Raw genomic sequence first — 17,053 nt, 5'->3', positions numbered from 1 at the left:
CAAACTTTGAAAAATATTTTGTAAAGAGTATATTTATCAAAAGTTTATATAAAAATTAAATATAATGTTTTGGTTAGAACTAGAAGTCAAAGTTAAATATTTAAATTTGTAATGTCTTAGGTTTAAATCTCACTATATATAACATGTTATTAATTTTATATAAAAATATTAAAATGACAAAAAAAATATCATCATAATAATTTAACATAATTATTTTTTAGATAATTTTTCAACTACTTTAGTACTTGATTGACTCATGATACAACTTATGTTGTAAGCTTGTATTGCTACATAACTGATAATGCAGAGTAAACAATGTTTCCTCTTGTAACATACATAAGATTTTAAATTAGGTGAGTGTAACACCCCTCGGCCGCATCCGACGCTGGGACGGGATTCGAGGTGCTACCTGATTTTTACTAACACTTTCATACTAAACAGGGCCATGAAATCTCAAATAATTAAAAACTTTTCTTTTCACATGCAATCTGTCCCTTATGCGAGCTTACGAGGCCCAATACATGCATTCGGGGCGGTTCGGGACCCAATCGAGAACTCATGAAAAACTTACAAAATCTCTTGCGTTAAGGCTTCACACGCCCATGTGCTCAGGCCGTGTGGCCAGAAATAGGCTAATTATCAAGCCTTTTGTCACTCTCACACCACATGCATAGATACATACTTATCCAATAACATACAACGTGGCATAAATGAGCTCTTAAACATCTACAAACATGTTATGCTCAAGTTATTTTCTTATGCAATAAATATTATAGAATTTGCCCATATCATTACCACATACTAGACATAACTATCATTACATCACAAACCATTCATGAAGCATTATTAACTATTTACCAATCACTTAATCCTGCATTAGTTACTAGCTCATCAATGAATCCCAATTCAATCTCTAGGCATACATGTTGTAAGCCACATCACAAGAGATAATAACATACATGCATAAGAATAATCATATGGGCCCATAGCGTCATTAGCCGACATAGGCCAATTTACATGACTAATACTACCTTAATAACAAGCCAATGCCTTTGGCTAAATCATAATATTACATACTCACATTAAACCCTATACATGCCATAGACTCGAATCACTTGAGTTTACTTATTCCGATAACGTTAACTCGATAGGGTGATAATATCTCTGACGGCCTCCAACCCGAGCTAACCTGGAAACTCTAGAAAACATGGGAAAGAAGGGGGGTAAGCTTTTGCTTAGTAAGTTCATATGAAAACAATAAGAAACTCATTAACTTGTTTTATCAATGTTTACAACATATTCTCAAGTTCACTACAAGCTGTCTTCCTGAGCAACAGTCACTAAATTATTTATATGAGCTAAGAAACTCCAAATTAAGTTCCGTTAATTTTACCTGAAACTAGACTCATTTATCTTTCTTTCATAAAATTTCCAGAATTTTTGACTTAGCCAATCAGTACAGTTTATTCCTCAAGTTTGCTTCTGATTCACTGCCTGACAGTTTCAACCCTTCTGCACTAAAGTTCAATTATCTCATAGTACAGGATTCGAATAATGTTCTCGTCTATTTTTCTTGAAACTAGACTCATATTTCTACTAACTGATTTTTTTCTAGAATTTTTGGTCAAGCCATTTAGTACATTTTATTAGTTAAAGTTTCCCCTGTTTCAGGGTATGACTACTCTGACCCCTGTGCACTACGAATCGAATTTCTCCATGTACAGAATTCCAATGACCATGCCGTTTGTTTCCCTTAAAAATAGACTCAATAAGGAATCTATGAAGGTAAGGTATGACTCTTAATAATTTTTTTACAATTTACGGTGAATTTATAAAATCAGAACAGGGGATCTCAAATTCATTTAGACCCTGTTTCACAAGAATTTAAATATCACACAATATAGAATTCTTTTTCTTCCTCTATTTCTTTCATGTGAAAATAGACTCATTAAGCTTTAATCCCATATTTTATTCTGCCTCTAACTCATTTTCCACTATTTTTAGTGTATTTTCAAAGTTACACTACTGCAGTAACTCAAATCTGTCAAGGCTAAGTTACTCATTCATGGTCATTGTTCATAATATTAATACAACACCATTTTATCCATCATGGTAAGAACACATATTATGGATCATAGATCATCACATATCAAGGCATTCTCATAGGATTAGTATACATACTTGCACAACTCGTAACATAACTCGAGTGCATACTCACCAATGACTTACCTCATTGGGACCATCATCAACTCTTTCCTTGGATTGCCCGTTGAACACTTGGAATACTAATTGGATACTTGGAAAAGCCTTTGCACATAAGTGCCTCAATTGTAGCTAAAGCTACCTCATATCTCATGACATTTCAATGCTCACTCTCGAGCTAGTCATCTAGACTCATAATTCCTAGTGACATGTCACTCGTATCCTATTCTATTCCTAAGGTTCAAATGGGATTTTTTCTCGTCTATTAAGGCTTTGTCTTATCATATTTCTATTAATCATATACACATTAATATCTGTACAATTCATGTAATGATAACATTTAAATACATGTATAGCATGGTATTGTTTACATACGAACTTACTTCGATACCACAAAGGTGAAAAGGACATACTCGTCCATAAATCGATTTCTTTTCGTTCTAGGTCCAAGTCTCAATTTTCATCATCTATAACATCACATTTAGCCTACCAATCAGTCACAATATTCATATGGGTCTAAAAATCATATTTTTACAAATTTTCATTTTGACCCCTAAACTTTTGCATATTTGCACTTTTGCCCCAATGCTCGTAAATTAATTTTTATCACATTTCTTTACTCCTTGAGTCTAGATGAACCATTTTCATAACTATAGCAACTCATAATTTCAACTATTTTACACATTTACAACTCATTTTACAACTTAGCAATTTATCCCTTTTTAAGGTATTTTCATGCAATTTCTTTCACAAAAGTTGTTTATTAGACAACTAGGACTCATAATCTTCCATAAAAACACAGAAAACAACACATTTACTCTCATGGTAAAACCCTAGATTCTTCATCATTTTGCAAAATAATCCCCTCTTATGAAAGCTTATGCTTTAGGGGTTCCAAAAATACAAAATCATCAAGTAAAGACATTAAAATCACTTACAAGCAAGGGAAATATGTTGCTGAAATTTTCCAGCTTCAAACCCTTTCTTTGCTGCATATTTCGGTGAAGGGGAAGAGAAAAATGATAGCTTTTTCTTTTTCCTTTTTTATTTATTTATTAATAATAAAACTATTTTGTCTAATTTTGACTTTTCAACTATTTTGTCTCCCATGGCCGGCCATCACACTTTCAATGGCCTAATTTCACTTTAAGGACCCCCAATTTAAGATACAAGGCAATTTAACACCTTTAGGTATTAAAATACAACTTTTACTTTTTACGCGATTTAGTCCTTTTTCGAAATTGGACTAGAAATCGCTAAAATTAATATACCAAAATTAACATGCACTTATAAAATCATATTATAACACATAAAATAATACTAAAATAATTTTCTCTGGCCTCGGAATAGTGGTCCCGAAACCACTGTTCCGACTAGGCCCAAAATCGGGTTGTTACAGGCGAGTGGTTCAAAACCATGTATTTGATTCTTTTCTTTCACGTACTATGGAGATTAATAGATGTATTATTTTCTTTCACGTACTATGGAGATTAATAGATGTATTATTTTCTTTCACGTACTATGGAGATTAATAGATTAAATAGGGCTTATTCGATTCACTTAAATTGATGTGATTCGTAGAATATGTGGAGAAGCCTGACTACTTTAAGCCTTGGTAGATCAGGGAAATACTTGACGTGCTTTGTTTTCTTGTGGCATTTTTTGTTCTTTTGTTACTTTTTTATTTTGAGTTGCTTTCACTTTAATTTTCGTTGTCTTAGAGAATTTTTATAAAAATTCTTATTTGTCGAGAATTAGGTTGGTATAGGCAGATTTGAAGAAAAGAAATCACCTCAAACCGTATGAATTGTGAGACAAAAGTTCTAACTCCGTGACAGTTGGTAATAGATTTAAAAATTAAAACCTTGGCTTTTATTGACCCTTTTATTTTCTTTGCCCAAAATTTTTCTCTTTCTACAATCTTTTCTCAAGAAAAAGACGTCATATCCTTCAACATCCTTGAGAATATAGAGATAGAAAAAATTAATCAACATAATTATAATTAATCATGAATTAACTAATTAAACAATAAACCAAATATTAAATATTAAATAAAAGAAATTTTCTTAAAAATTTTACATCTTACTATCTATTATCGTGAAGAATAAATTTGATATTCAATCCTCGGTTGAATAAATCTAATCAACTACGGATGAAAGCTTTTTATAAATTTCGTGGCACATATGTCTTTTAACACACGTTCAACTCTTGCTGTGAATAATTTTAAACTTCTTTTCTTCTCTCCTGCAGTTATCACTTGTATAAATTTCTTAACCAAATATGTATAAACTCTTTGTTTAGCTGAACAGATGAGGTAGAGAGTTGAAATCTAAGGATTTGGCTTTGATTCCTTTCAGTCACACAGGGATTTAATGGTGTGTTTTTTATTTTTTATTTTCATAATTTTATTTGAGTTACGAGAAATAATTTAAAAAAAAATTAGAAGAGAATCATATTAATAACATGTTATAAAATAATGATAAAAAAGAGTAAATAATAAAATGATTAGGAGAGCAAATAAGAATATATGAATTTTATCAATCAATGAAATATTTACAATCTTTTCTATATTTATGCACATAAAAAATATAATTAATATAAAATTTTATTTCTAATAAATATTACAATCTTAATATATATAAATGCATTTTAATTTTGATAAATATCTATTTAATGATGAAAATATAATTAATATAATTAATATAAAACTCTATTTTTAATAAATATTAAAATCTTAATGTATATAAATGTTTTTTAATTTTGATAAATATCTACTTAATGATGAAAATATTTTATTAAAAGTCTCAATTATGAGGATAGAGCGTTGTATGTGGCAACACCAGAACGTTGCCTGCACTGCCGCAATATATCAAACCCAGACTTGCATTTAGTTATCTTTCTTTGCCCATGACTTGTCATTCACTCACTTATTATAAACCATTATTTCATTACCGACCAAAAAGCTTAATTTTAACAACTTTTCTCCAAGAGTCAGTCTGAAAGGCCCCTGCAAAAGGTTCCCCCTTTACTCACTACTTTGTTTGCTTGTAATGGGACATGGCATCCCATAAATGAAAACCCTGGAAAAGTTGTACACGTAATACCAAAAATTAAGTTTTCAGAAATTCTGAAGAAAAATCAAGAAAAGTAGATGTGCACGAAAGAGGCATATATACTGGATCATACGCAGTTTTCTGCTATATGGATGGATATAAAACGACGGAGTATTTCATATATATCACATTATTAAGTCAAAGTGATGTTGTCATTATATTTAGACAAATATCAGTGGTTGCTAAAAACCAAAAAACCTCTTGTTATTGCTTTGCAACGACAAGACGTGATGAATGAAAATACTAATTATCTAAAATTATTGTACAATTTGGTGGAGTTAATGAATTAATATTTATTCCCTTGAATCCGATAGCGTTGGTTGTTAGGGTGGAGCCCCTTGCTGCTCAAGTTTGAAGCAGAGGAGGCTTCCCTACTATTGACGGATTGGCTCAGAAAGTTTGAAAATTATGTTCAGGATAAGACTTGTCATCTCTTATTAATTCCTTGAACTATAAATTCAACTTAGCAAACCCTTTTTTTCTCTTTGCAGAAAATGACAAGTACATGCATGCAGATGCAATTCCTTTTTCCAATGCTTTCTTTGTACAATATCAACACTGCTTCAACACTACCGAATCTTATCATGTTTCTCCCAGGCTGAATACTTAATTTGATTCATCAACTCTTTTCATGCTTTTCCAAACTCATTTATTACCTTCCAAAATTTTCAGAGTTGATCCGATCTAAGTAAGGAAGGAGGAAATTAGAATTAATAAATATTTTTTTTGAAAAAAAGAAGAAGCCAAAGAGTATCATAACTTGTAATTGTAGTGATTATATGTTGCTAAATCTATTATTGTTACATGGTATATATTCTATTTCATTATTTCTTTCTCTTCACTATAAATAAATAATCTTGAAAATTATTATTATCATCGTAGACAGTAGATGCATCCATTCTCATCACACTTCATTCCACCCGGCTCTATTTTAATTAATTTATTATTTATTATTATTTTTTAATTCAAGTAAATATTTAATAAAAAATTTAAACAAGAAATATATGAATTTTCTATAACATATTATTTTATTTTATTTTATTTTTAATAATTGTATATATATGAAATAATAAAATAATAATCTTCTATACATACCTACTTCATTCCCAAAAGGAAAAAAAAAATTCACGAATTCTGAATTGAAGCGTGCTGGAATTTTACCTTTAACCTAAGTTTGTCGGTTGTAAAGTTGGGAAAGGATAACCAAGAAAATCTTATCTTTGACACTTGTGGCAATCATATTCGATCGTAGTACGGAACTAGTTGACGCTCAAAAGTTGAAAGATGGGCTTCACGAGCATTAAAAATAGGCTTAGGTCAAATTTGAAAGATATAAACAAACGGGCCTCCTCCAATGTGCCAGCTACTCCCCTCATAGCGACCTGCCCTCCTATCTTTTTCGTGGACCCTTTGAGCCTAATCGTCCAATGCATGTTCTTCTCTCCAAGAAAATCTAGGCCTTAATTTTGCTTTTTTTTTCTTTCCAAGGTTGTTTTAGGTAGGTTTTCTTGCCTAGATTTTGTATGGAGTTATTCTAATTTGGGATAGATCTCAAAGTTTATTCTTACATTCCTAGTCGAAATTAAGGATGAAGAAAAGAAAAGGAACCAAATCTATAGGTCCCTACGCTATGACTTCATTATTATAGGCCGAAGAAGGAAAGACATAGGTATAGTTAATTTTGCGGGCTATAGTTTTGTGGATATGCATGCAGGCGTAGGGCTTCATTATGCAGCTAAGACGAAGACAAAAATAATACTAGGGGATGTCGATTTGTTGCTTAATAATGGCCATTGCCCACACAAGTGATCCAATCATTGGTTTTAATGACACGCTGTGCTGGGAACAGGGGAACTCTTACCAATGAAATTTAAATTGCAGTGTAATATTGCCATTTGGCAATGACGGGTAGCCTCAAGAATATACACAAGGACAATCAACTAAGTTTCCAAGGTTTCATTCAAAAATATGTATGGAAGTGTATTTTTAGGGGAATCATGGAATAAATACTGTAATATAACTTGTCATACACATGAACAAATTTCAAAATTGCAGTTAGACTGTCTTTCAATTACTTTGGTTATTGAATAGGTTTACGCTTAAATTTGATTTTTTTTCTCTTAAGTACGTATTTGGCATCATTCCAAATGCTCCAATTATTTAACTCGTCTTGCATGGAAAGAAAAAATGGCATCATGGTTTTGCAAATTTCTAGATTATATCCTCAGGAAACGGAGAGGAAAATGTCGTGCAACGTGGAATAAAATCAATGGACGAGAGTGTAAGAGCGGGGGAATAATAATACTACTAAGGAAAATCCTGTCGGCGAATTTGGTAAAGCAAAAAATTTCGGGTTTTGAGGCACCACATGATTCCACGTGTAACGAAATTATCAGCACTGCAATAGAAATAGGCGGGATCCTATATATAGTGTATTCCCACATTCCTCTTTGGGTATTGTGGCTCCTTCTATTGCCCGAAGAATCTGCCTGTCGTTGCTTTAGGTTAAATCAATCAAATAGAAAGAGCAGTAAAAAGAAAATAAACACACTCACCGAAAAGCAGAGAACAAAAAGAGAGATATGGATGAGAATAAAGCATTGAATTCCAGCAGGTTCAAAAGGGTTTGCGTCTTTTGCGGAAGCAGCTCCGGCAAGCGAAACTGCTACCGTGATGCTGCCCTAGAACTGGGAAAAGAACTGGTATTCTACTCCACTCTTCCCTCATATGCCTTCTTCGCTAACAACTTTTGACTAAGCTCTCAATATCCTCGTGGTTTTGATTTCATGTTCAAGGTGTCCCGGAAGTTGGATCTTGTTTATGGCGGAGGAAGCGTCGGGTTGATGGGTTTGGTCTCTCAGGAGGTCCACCGTGGTGGAGGACATGTTTTAGGGTACCAATACATACATATAATATATATATGTACCTGGTTGGGATTTGATTTTCTTCATCATTTACTTTCTACATATACACTGTTTGTTGATTCTCTTTTTTTTATCGCAGTATTATCCCCAAAACTCTGATGAACAAAGAGGTCTGTACAATCTGTGATACACCCCATTTGTTTTTTCGTCTTTCTTAGTGTAAAGTCCGTTTTCAAACCATGCTATTTGTTTTTGGTTAAGCAGATAACAGGGGAAACAGTAGGAGAGGTCAAAGCTGTTGCGGATATGCACCAAAGGAAAGCTGAGATGGCCCGCCATTCTGACTGTTTTATCGCCTTACCAGGTCTCTTTCAACTTTCAATTCTCTCTCTCTCATTAACCATTAATTATGCTAGTCATTATTCATGAAGTATGCCATTGTGAGTAATTTAATTACTGTTTATTTCATATTAAATTAATCAATCAGGTGGATATGGAACTCTTGAAGAGTTACTAGAAGTCATAACATGGGCTCAGCTGGGAATCCACGACAAGCCTGTAAAGCCATTTTAAGTCTCATCATCATCATGAATCAACCTAATGGTTGAAACTGGAAACTATTACCAATGTTAAAAAAAAATCTGGTTTTGTTTCATGTGGTGACAACAGGTTGGCTTGATTAACGTGGATGGCTACTATAATTATCTGCTCAGCTTCTTAGACAAAGCCGTGGATGATGGCTTCATTAAACCCACCCAACGTAGTATCATTGTCTCTGCTCCAACTGCAAGAGAACTTGTTCAAAAACTTGAGGTGGGTCTATTTTCAACGTTTCATATATCGTATATATATCACAAGTCAATTATTCAATTATTGGGTCCATTTTACTAGAAAGTGATAAATACTTTTTATTTATTTATTTAAGTATTGTGTGTATATATCTGTTCCTAAAAGTTAGGATAGTGTTTTGTTTGAATATATATATAGGAGTACGTGCCAATGCATGATGGAGTTGTTTCTAAGGCAAGGTGGGAGGCTGAACAATTGGAGCTCAACTCATCTTTGCAAACTGAAATTGCTCGTTAATTAAAGGACGACAAAGGTCTCTCTTTCATTTTTTTTAATTATTATTTACGATTTAGTGGATCTGCAAATGTAAGTAAGCATTTAGGTAGGGTTTATATCCTTTCAAATTTTGCTTCTACTGTATTACTCTCAGGGATAGAAAGGAGAAAAATCCATGGGATGAATAATAAATTAATCAAAATTCCTTGCACTGGTCCATGGCTATTGGTAATTTTCATTCATTGCCATATGCTGCTTCCTTTGTAAAAGTTGCCAGGAAATGAACACCAAGGAAAAACCAAAAAATAATTGAATTATTGAAAAACAGCTTTTTTATTCTCTTTTCCATGCCTGCTGCTTCTGTTCTACTGCTGTTGCAGATACCCCATCTCGTTTGGATGAAATGATTTCATCATGGAGCCTTTTTTTCTTAATTTAATTGTTTTATTGTGCACTGGTTCAAAAAATTAATGGACCCAGAAAGAAAATTTCAGCTCGTTGTAACAGTGAATAATAGAGCTAAGGAGTTGTAGATGTTCCAGTCTACCAGAAGACGGGGGAAACAAATGAAAAGCAGCTTGGCAAAACCACTGTTATATGCATTTATTTTTCCTTAAATTTTATATTATCTTACTTTCGTTCACTGTGATATTTCCTATCAAAGACAGATGGATATCTTTAATTTGATTGGAGACAGGCGGAATACTGACAGACAATGATGACTGGCCCCAAAATTATTATCTACCTAAATTAAGGCTTGGCGGCTTAACGAACCGCCAAACGGCAAGTTGAATAAACCCTATTGTGTTACGGCATCATGTGACTATATAACATAAAAATCTTTAAAATATATGAAACTGCATTATAATTTAATATTAATAAGATTTATTTAAATATTTTATAATACTAAGCGGGATGTTTTTAGTTGAAAATGCACAATGTTTTATCCTTAAGAAACACAAATTTATGTATCCTTGTATATTATTAGAAATGAAGGGTGGCGGCCACTTGCACAATCTTTCTTTTCTTTTTTCTCCTTAGAATTTCTATGGCTTTCAATCTAGTCTGTTATATTGAATTTTCTTTTGTTTTTCTCTTTACTTGGCAAACGGTGCCAAATATTAATTGGTAAAAGAAAAGAAAAGAAAATTTCTAAATCATGAAAAGTAAATAATTTATTATTATTTAAAATTTATAAGTAAAATTAAAATACATATAAGATATTCCATTAATCATGAAATACAGAATTAAAATAATTACTAGACATACAAATTAAGAATTTAAACAAAATATGGAATCAATATTACATAGAGTGCTTTCATTTATCTCATTTGGCAAGAAAGTAGCTAATAAGGCATCTTTTGGATGGCTAGGTGGATTCGGACACCTATAATTTATATATGATAAATCTTAATCTTAAAATTTCTATATTTATAATTCGTCAACATATATAATTTATTATTATATTTACATTGATAGTTGAAATTAGTTAACAATTTTTCATTTGGAGTAGGTATATGATTTCGTTTTAAATTTTAAAAAGATGATAATTTATATTACTTTAAATCCAGTAGAAAGTTTTCTTATAATCAATTTACAGTTCAAATATAAATTTGGGGAAAAGAATTTTTCAACTTCCTTTGATATTTTGTTATGCTCTCTTTTTTTTATTAAATATAATGTCAGAAAAGTATAACAATAAAATTAAGCCTTAAAATATTGATAAAAATAAATAAAAACAATAAATTTGTCATCTTTGAAACAAGGGAGCTACGCTCTACCGCTACGGCTTCAGGCCACGCGGCATTTAAGATAGCGAGACCTGCAATAGAATTCATTGATTTTTGTTTCCATCTCATCTCACTCACCACCAGTCCCCTTCTTTTACGCGTGAACTTTTTTGCATGTCAGTTATTTGTTTGGATCAGTCTTTTTCAACCCTCTTCCTGCTTTCTTCTTGCATCAGCCCCCCCCCCCCCCAAAAAAAAATTGCCTTACATTTTTGGATTTTCCGTATGATTAATCAATGATGTAATTTATCTTATATGTTGATTAACAAACAGTATTATGGCAATTTTAGCACATACAAAAGAAGAAGCACTTCCTACAAAAGCGCACGACAGAGATTCATTGTTCGCATAAAGGAATGTCTAGTGGGATGTGTTTGGGGGGATCCAGCTAATGATGGGGAATCCATGTTCAATAGGCTCAATGGATCCCCACCTGATAAGCCTGACTCATCATCATCAACCTTTAAATTTAATATACGGGGACCTCTCCACCCCATACTCCAGGTCAATAAATGTATGCACTAGGGAACTCCAGATTCAGTATGTCTTTTACATTGGGAAAAAAGTATAAATGGGATAAATGCCAAAGGAGTCGAGACAAAGGGAATGTTGCAAGAAAATACGTCTCCGTCAAACACCACACCATTTCTTGTCCTCCACACCACCCTTCTTCCCCCGGTCCCAATGAAAATAACCCAACTCATTTTTTTTTGCCCTTTGAAAGTGATATTTGCATTGCATGGTTAGGCTGTGTGGGGGCTGCTTTCGGAGTTGAGACTGGGGAGAGTTGAGCAAAGTTTTTGGGATTCTTTAATGAGGCGGTGGTCCATATGGACCCAGACCCAGTCCAGTTGCAAGTAGTAGTAGCTGCTTGAGCCCCTACCTATGTAATTAATGCCGTTTCGCTATTTATCTACACTCCGTCGTTACTCAACTGGTCGTAACTCGTAAGCCATAACGTACTGAAATAAAGGGAAAAAAAAAAGAAAGCCAAGGCTGGCGCCTGGTGTCCAGTACCCACCCTTCAATTCTACGCGATAATTATGCGTTGATGAAATGCTTCAAGCTTTCTCACAATCGTCTCTTTCCTTGTTACTTTTTCAAGTTTGAATAGGTAATATTGTTTAATCAAAGGTTTACTACATTATTTAGTATTTCGATTTGACTTTTTAATTTTTAAAGCCCTGCTTGATTATTTCTATGTTACTTATATTGATATTAATTTAATAAAAAATTATAATTAATTAATAATATTAATAATTAATTTTTCTTAAATATACCCTAAAACACGGATACAAAACCACAGTATTCTTATGTGGTAACAAATTAAACACAACATTAAATATTTTTTCAATTAACATTAAATTTATTTTATTAACAAAATATAAAAATATAATTAAATTTTATTAAATCAACCTTAAAATTCAAATTAAATATTAAAAAATTAACATCACTATTAAAATGAATAAATTTTATAAAATATTAATACTATTTAAAAAAAAGAATATCATATTAAAAAGGCCAAATTCGAATCTCCAACCAAAATTATAGATAAAGAGTTCATTAGTAATCTTTTAAATTTCAATTTAACTCTATTTTTTATCAAATATTTCATTGAAGTCCAAAATATTTTAATTTTACAAGTACAGCTTGTTATTGAAAAAGTGGGACCAAATAATTAGTTTATTTTTTGAATTAAATAAAATATGACATCATTATAACCGCACAATTACGTTTATTTCAATAAAAAAAATAAACTTGAAATGAAATCTATAAGTTCTAAAAGAAGTCAAAGAGATGAGGAACAATTATTCAAAGCAGAACTGCAGGATAAAAGTTAACCACTGGATTTCCCTCTATTAGGTGACGTGTCACTGTTAACAACTTTTTCAGTATTTGACCAATGTGTCATGGCCCATGGATGCGAATGTCAATTAAATTAAAACAAAAGCCATAATAATTTATTTGAGTCCACTTTTTTTATTAATATTTTAGCTTTTAATATTATTTTTTTATATTTTATATTTTTAAATTTTTATTTTTTTATTAAATCACCTAAAATGAATGAAAAATTAAATTTTTTTACTTTCTTGATATTGCATATGCTGGATTAACATGAGATGATACATTAATATTTAATTAATTTTTTAATATTTTTAAATTTTTTAAAAAATTAATTAATATGTATATATCACATCAGTAGAGTTAACAAATGTTAATTTTTTTTACCTATTTTGAGAGTGATTTGATCAAATGTGTAAATTCAAAGGTTAAAAGAGACGAAATATTAAATGAAGGATTAAAATGATATTTTTTATAAAATTAAAGGAAAAATGAAATCATTATGTAAAAAAAAAAAAGGTCAACTATTGGGCATGCTCCCTTCTTTCCTAGGAAATTTGGGGTTGGTCTCAAATCACAATCTCGTTACCGACTTTCAACAAGCTTTATCTGGAGCGTCCAATAGGGGCCCAATGTTACTTCATTAGGATTTCCACCAACCCACATGATAATAACGACTACTGCAATTTAAAAGGTTAAGACTTTAAGAGTCACAGCATAACCCAAGATGCCATTCAAAACTAGACTTAATAAAAATCACGTTTTTAGTTATCTGGCTCAATGATACGTGAGTAGCCAACTCTAGTTTCTGCCCAATAGCTAAATATGATATTGTACTTAACTTTTTTGTATGGTCGTTTTGACTTATGATAACTGAGAAGGAAAAAAGTTTGAAAGGGGGGTATTTTACAGTTTGATCAGTACATGACAAGCTCGTTATTTTATGCAAATTTTATTAGAGCTTTTTTAGGTTAATGAGAGAATATATTAGATCAATTATTATAGTTTATATTGTCAGTTGAAACTAAATTTGAGGAATGACTGCAGGTCACACAATGTCTACAATTTTGGACAAGTGGTTTAGGTAATATGGTGATTGTTGATAGGTAGACATATTTTGATGGAGTTCACATATAGAGAGGTTTGATGAAGTTATTTATAGTTTTTTGGTGAGTCCCTCATTGTATATCTATCTATTTAGTAGATATTTATTTTTTATGTCATAAATAAGGTTTAACATGTGTGCTTGCAATTAATTGAAGGATGTGTTGTTATACTATAAACTTCCTATATGAGTCTTAATGTGATTAGTGGAGGTTTGTGTGTTGTGTATGTAAAATTTCGTTTTCCAAAGGAGATTACTCATCAATGTTTGTTTTTTGTTTGATATGTTGGCTATAGTTTTTTTGGCAAAAAATAAATCCTTTTTAAGTGAAGGTATCGAGATCATCTTTTAATTGTAATAGAAGGATAAGTTTGGATCAATAAAACTCTCTTTGGATTAGTATTTTTCTTTAATATGTTGAAATTTTTAGTTTAATTTGCTTTTTATTTCACTATAGTCTTGTTAGGATTTGGGAACCGTCAGCCCAAGTGACTGATAGGATCTGGATTTCCGACCCAAAAGAAGAATGTTTGTAACAGACCAAATTTCAGTGATGTCGGAATAGTGATTTGAGATCACTAAATCTGAAAATTGAGTAGAAAATATTACTAATTTAATGAAAATAAGTTAGATGTGAAGTTAGGAAAATGATTGAAATAATGAATAGTATTTTATAATAAATACTAAACAATTTGGAAGTGAAAACGAGGTATCGAGACCTCAGAATATTAAATCGAGCCAAATATTTATGGAGTGTTAGTAAGTTATTATTAAAGTTTCGTCAATAAATTTTAAGGCTTCGGTAGTCAATTGGGAAAAAAGGACTAAATTGAATAAGTTGTAAAATTGTGGGAAATGATGAAATATCATAAGTAATAAATAAGAAGGATTTGAAAAAGAAATGCATGAGGCGGCATAGAAGAAGAAAAATCTGAAATTAGGAGTGAAGTAAGGGTAAATTGGTTAAAATTTAATAGTTAAAAATTTGACTAAATTAGAATATCTAGAGTTTTCTTCATTTTTCTTCATCCTCTCCAGAAAAAACACCATTGAAAGGTTCTTTTAAGCTGGTCTCTCATATTTTTATTACATGTAAGCTCAATTCTTGATTATTTCTAGTAATTTTTTGTGTTTTTGAGACTTTTACAACTAGGTCCACTTGTTTAATTCATTAGTTTTAGATTTCATGGATAATTTTGAAAGTTTCCATGAATAAGTGCTGAAATTTTATGATGATTTATCATGGAATTGAGGTTTTAATTTTATTATATGATGATTTTATGAAGAGCTTTTTATAGAAATCAATTTTTAGGATTTAATTGTGAAAGTTATTGGAATTAGGGTTTGTGATGAAAATTTGAGTGTTAAGGCTTTGAAGTAGTTTATAATATCTTGATAAAGTGTTATTTGAGAGGAATTAACTCAATCGATGAATAAATTAAGCAGGGACTAAATTGTAAAAATTGAAAATTTTGGGGTAATAGTGTAATTTTAAAAATTAAAGGGCATGAATTGTGAAGTAGAATAGAATTGAAATAGATGCTAATGAAGGAATGATTTTGTAATTATAGATCAAGAAAACGAATTGAATCGTGGAAAGGAGAAATTGTAAGAATAGTCCCTGAATTTCTACGACTTTTGGAAATTAGCCCAGGTAAGTTCATATGACAAAGTTCAATGTTTTATTATGAAAATTTTATGATTGCTAAGGTATCTTATTATAGATGAATACTATCAAATTGTATTACTTACTAAATAATGTTTAACTAAAAGTACAAATTAGTTGGAACAATGGTTTTGAGTGCTTTCCTTTTATAACCATGATGAATTGACATAAAAGATGTGATATGTGCGCCCGTATAAGACCATAGCTGGGCTATGGCATCGGTGCAATGTGATACGTGTTCGCATATAAGACCATAGCTGGGCTATGGCGTCGGTGTGATGTGATAATGTGATTTCGTATAAGATCATATCTGGGATATGACATCGGTATTATATGTGATCCGTGTAAGACCATGGCAGGGCTATGGCTTAGGTGTGTGATATATGACTATGTGCAAATCCATGGTTTTACCATGGCAATGTGATTGTGAAGCACTCAATTCAATTATTGTTCCCTAATTTGACAACGAAAGTGAATGAGAATCGAGCCCAAAGGAGTTAAATTTGAGAATAGCAGCATTGAACTTATTCAAATGAGCTTATTAAGGAATTTGTGATTTACAAGATGAATTAGTTAACTTAAAAGATATATGTTTGTGTACCATGTTTGGTAAGATTTATATTTTATGCCTATGAGCTTACTAAGCTTTTATAAGCTTACTTGTGTATGTTATTTGTTTTGTAGATTGACTTATATACAAACAGAGGATCGGATCTACATCAAGGATCACACTATCCAGATTCATTCTGGTAGATTTTGTTAAACAACTTTTTGATTTATATGGCATGTATAGGGGTTGATTTGTTGATGTAATTGCATGAATGATTAAGTATATAAGTAAGTTGAATGTAATGTTTGTGTTAGATAATGAAATATACATGTTTTGGCTTGAATTAGTGGATTGGTTGGACTTCATAAGTATATAATTGTGTTTTTATGTAGGAGGTTAGTGTGAAGGTGAGAAAAGTGGTTTTAAAGGGCCTATTTTCGTCTACATGGGTAGACACATGGGCATGTGTCTAGGCCATGTGTGACACACGATAAGCCAATGGACGTGTGATATGACCGTGTCCCCTGCAGCCTTAAATATGAAGTTAGGATAGTACACGGGCCAAAGACACGAACGTATGTCTTGGTCGTGTGAAGGACATGGGTTTTAAGCATGGGCGTGTATCAAAATTGTGTGAAAATGGCTTAAAATGGTGAAAAATCAGTTTACCACACGACCTAGCCACATGGGCGTGTGCCCAGGCTGTGTGCCCCTCTGATACTTAAGAAATTGTAAGTCAGAATTCCACACGGGCTAGCCACACGGCCATGTGATCCCTACGGGCTGGCCACATGGCGATGTCCCAGGCCATACGGGCGTGTGCCCTTTATATTCAAGGAAAAATTTTCAAAGTTGC

The 17,053-nt window shown here is 31.9% G+C and overlaps 1 protein-coding gene and 1 long non-coding RNA gene across 4 annotated transcripts; one reads left to right on the top strand and one right to left on the bottom strand.

The window, feature by feature from the left end:
- Window positions 1-851: 851 nt before the first annotated feature.
- Window positions 852-3,271, bottom strand: LOC107937559 (uncharacterized). Of its 2 annotated transcripts, XR_005927167.1 has the most exons (3): window positions 3,141-3,233; window positions 2,586-2,669; window positions 852-1,198 (listed from the first exon to the last, which is right to left on the bottom strand). It is a non-coding gene; the product is annotated as an uncharacterized lncRNA (long non-coding RNA). The 2 variants fall into 2 exon arrangements; XR_001694708.2 differs by lacking the exon at window positions 2,586-2,669 and having other exon boundaries at window positions 3,141-3,271.
- Window positions 3,272-7,508: 4,237 nt separating this feature from the next.
- Window positions 7,509-9,580, top strand: LOC107937558 (cytokinin riboside 5'-monophosphate phosphoribohydrolase LOG5). Of its 2 annotated transcripts, none has more exons than XM_016870458.2 (7): window positions 7,509-8,017; window positions 8,111-8,208; window positions 8,319-8,349; window positions 8,444-8,543; window positions 8,667-8,737; window positions 8,849-8,992; window positions 9,167-9,580. In XM_016870458.2, exons 1-7 carry the CDS (start codon window positions 7,898-7,900, stop codon window positions 9,263-9,265), a joined length of 663 nt encoding a protein of 220 aa, XP_016725947.1. In that variant the 5' UTR covers window positions 7,509-7,897; the 3' UTR covers window positions 9,266-9,580. The 2 variants fall into 2 exon arrangements, with proteins under 2 accessions (XP_016725947.1, XP_040969668.1); XM_041113734.1 differs by having other exon boundaries at window positions 7,520-8,017; window positions 9,143-9,580.
- Window positions 9,581-17,053: the final 7,473 nt, after the last annotated feature.

Source organism: Gossypium hirsutum, chromosome A05 (genome assembly GCF_007990345.1).
Source record: "Gossypium hirsutum isolate 1008001.06 chromosome A05, Gossypium_hirsutum_v2.1, whole genome shotgun sequence".
Taxonomy (NCBI): domain Eukaryota; kingdom Viridiplantae; phylum Streptophyta; class Magnoliopsida; order Malvales; family Malvaceae; genus Gossypium; species Gossypium hirsutum.
Note: the sequence above shows the minus strand (reverse complement) of the source record. Positions and strands in the feature narration are given on the sequence as shown.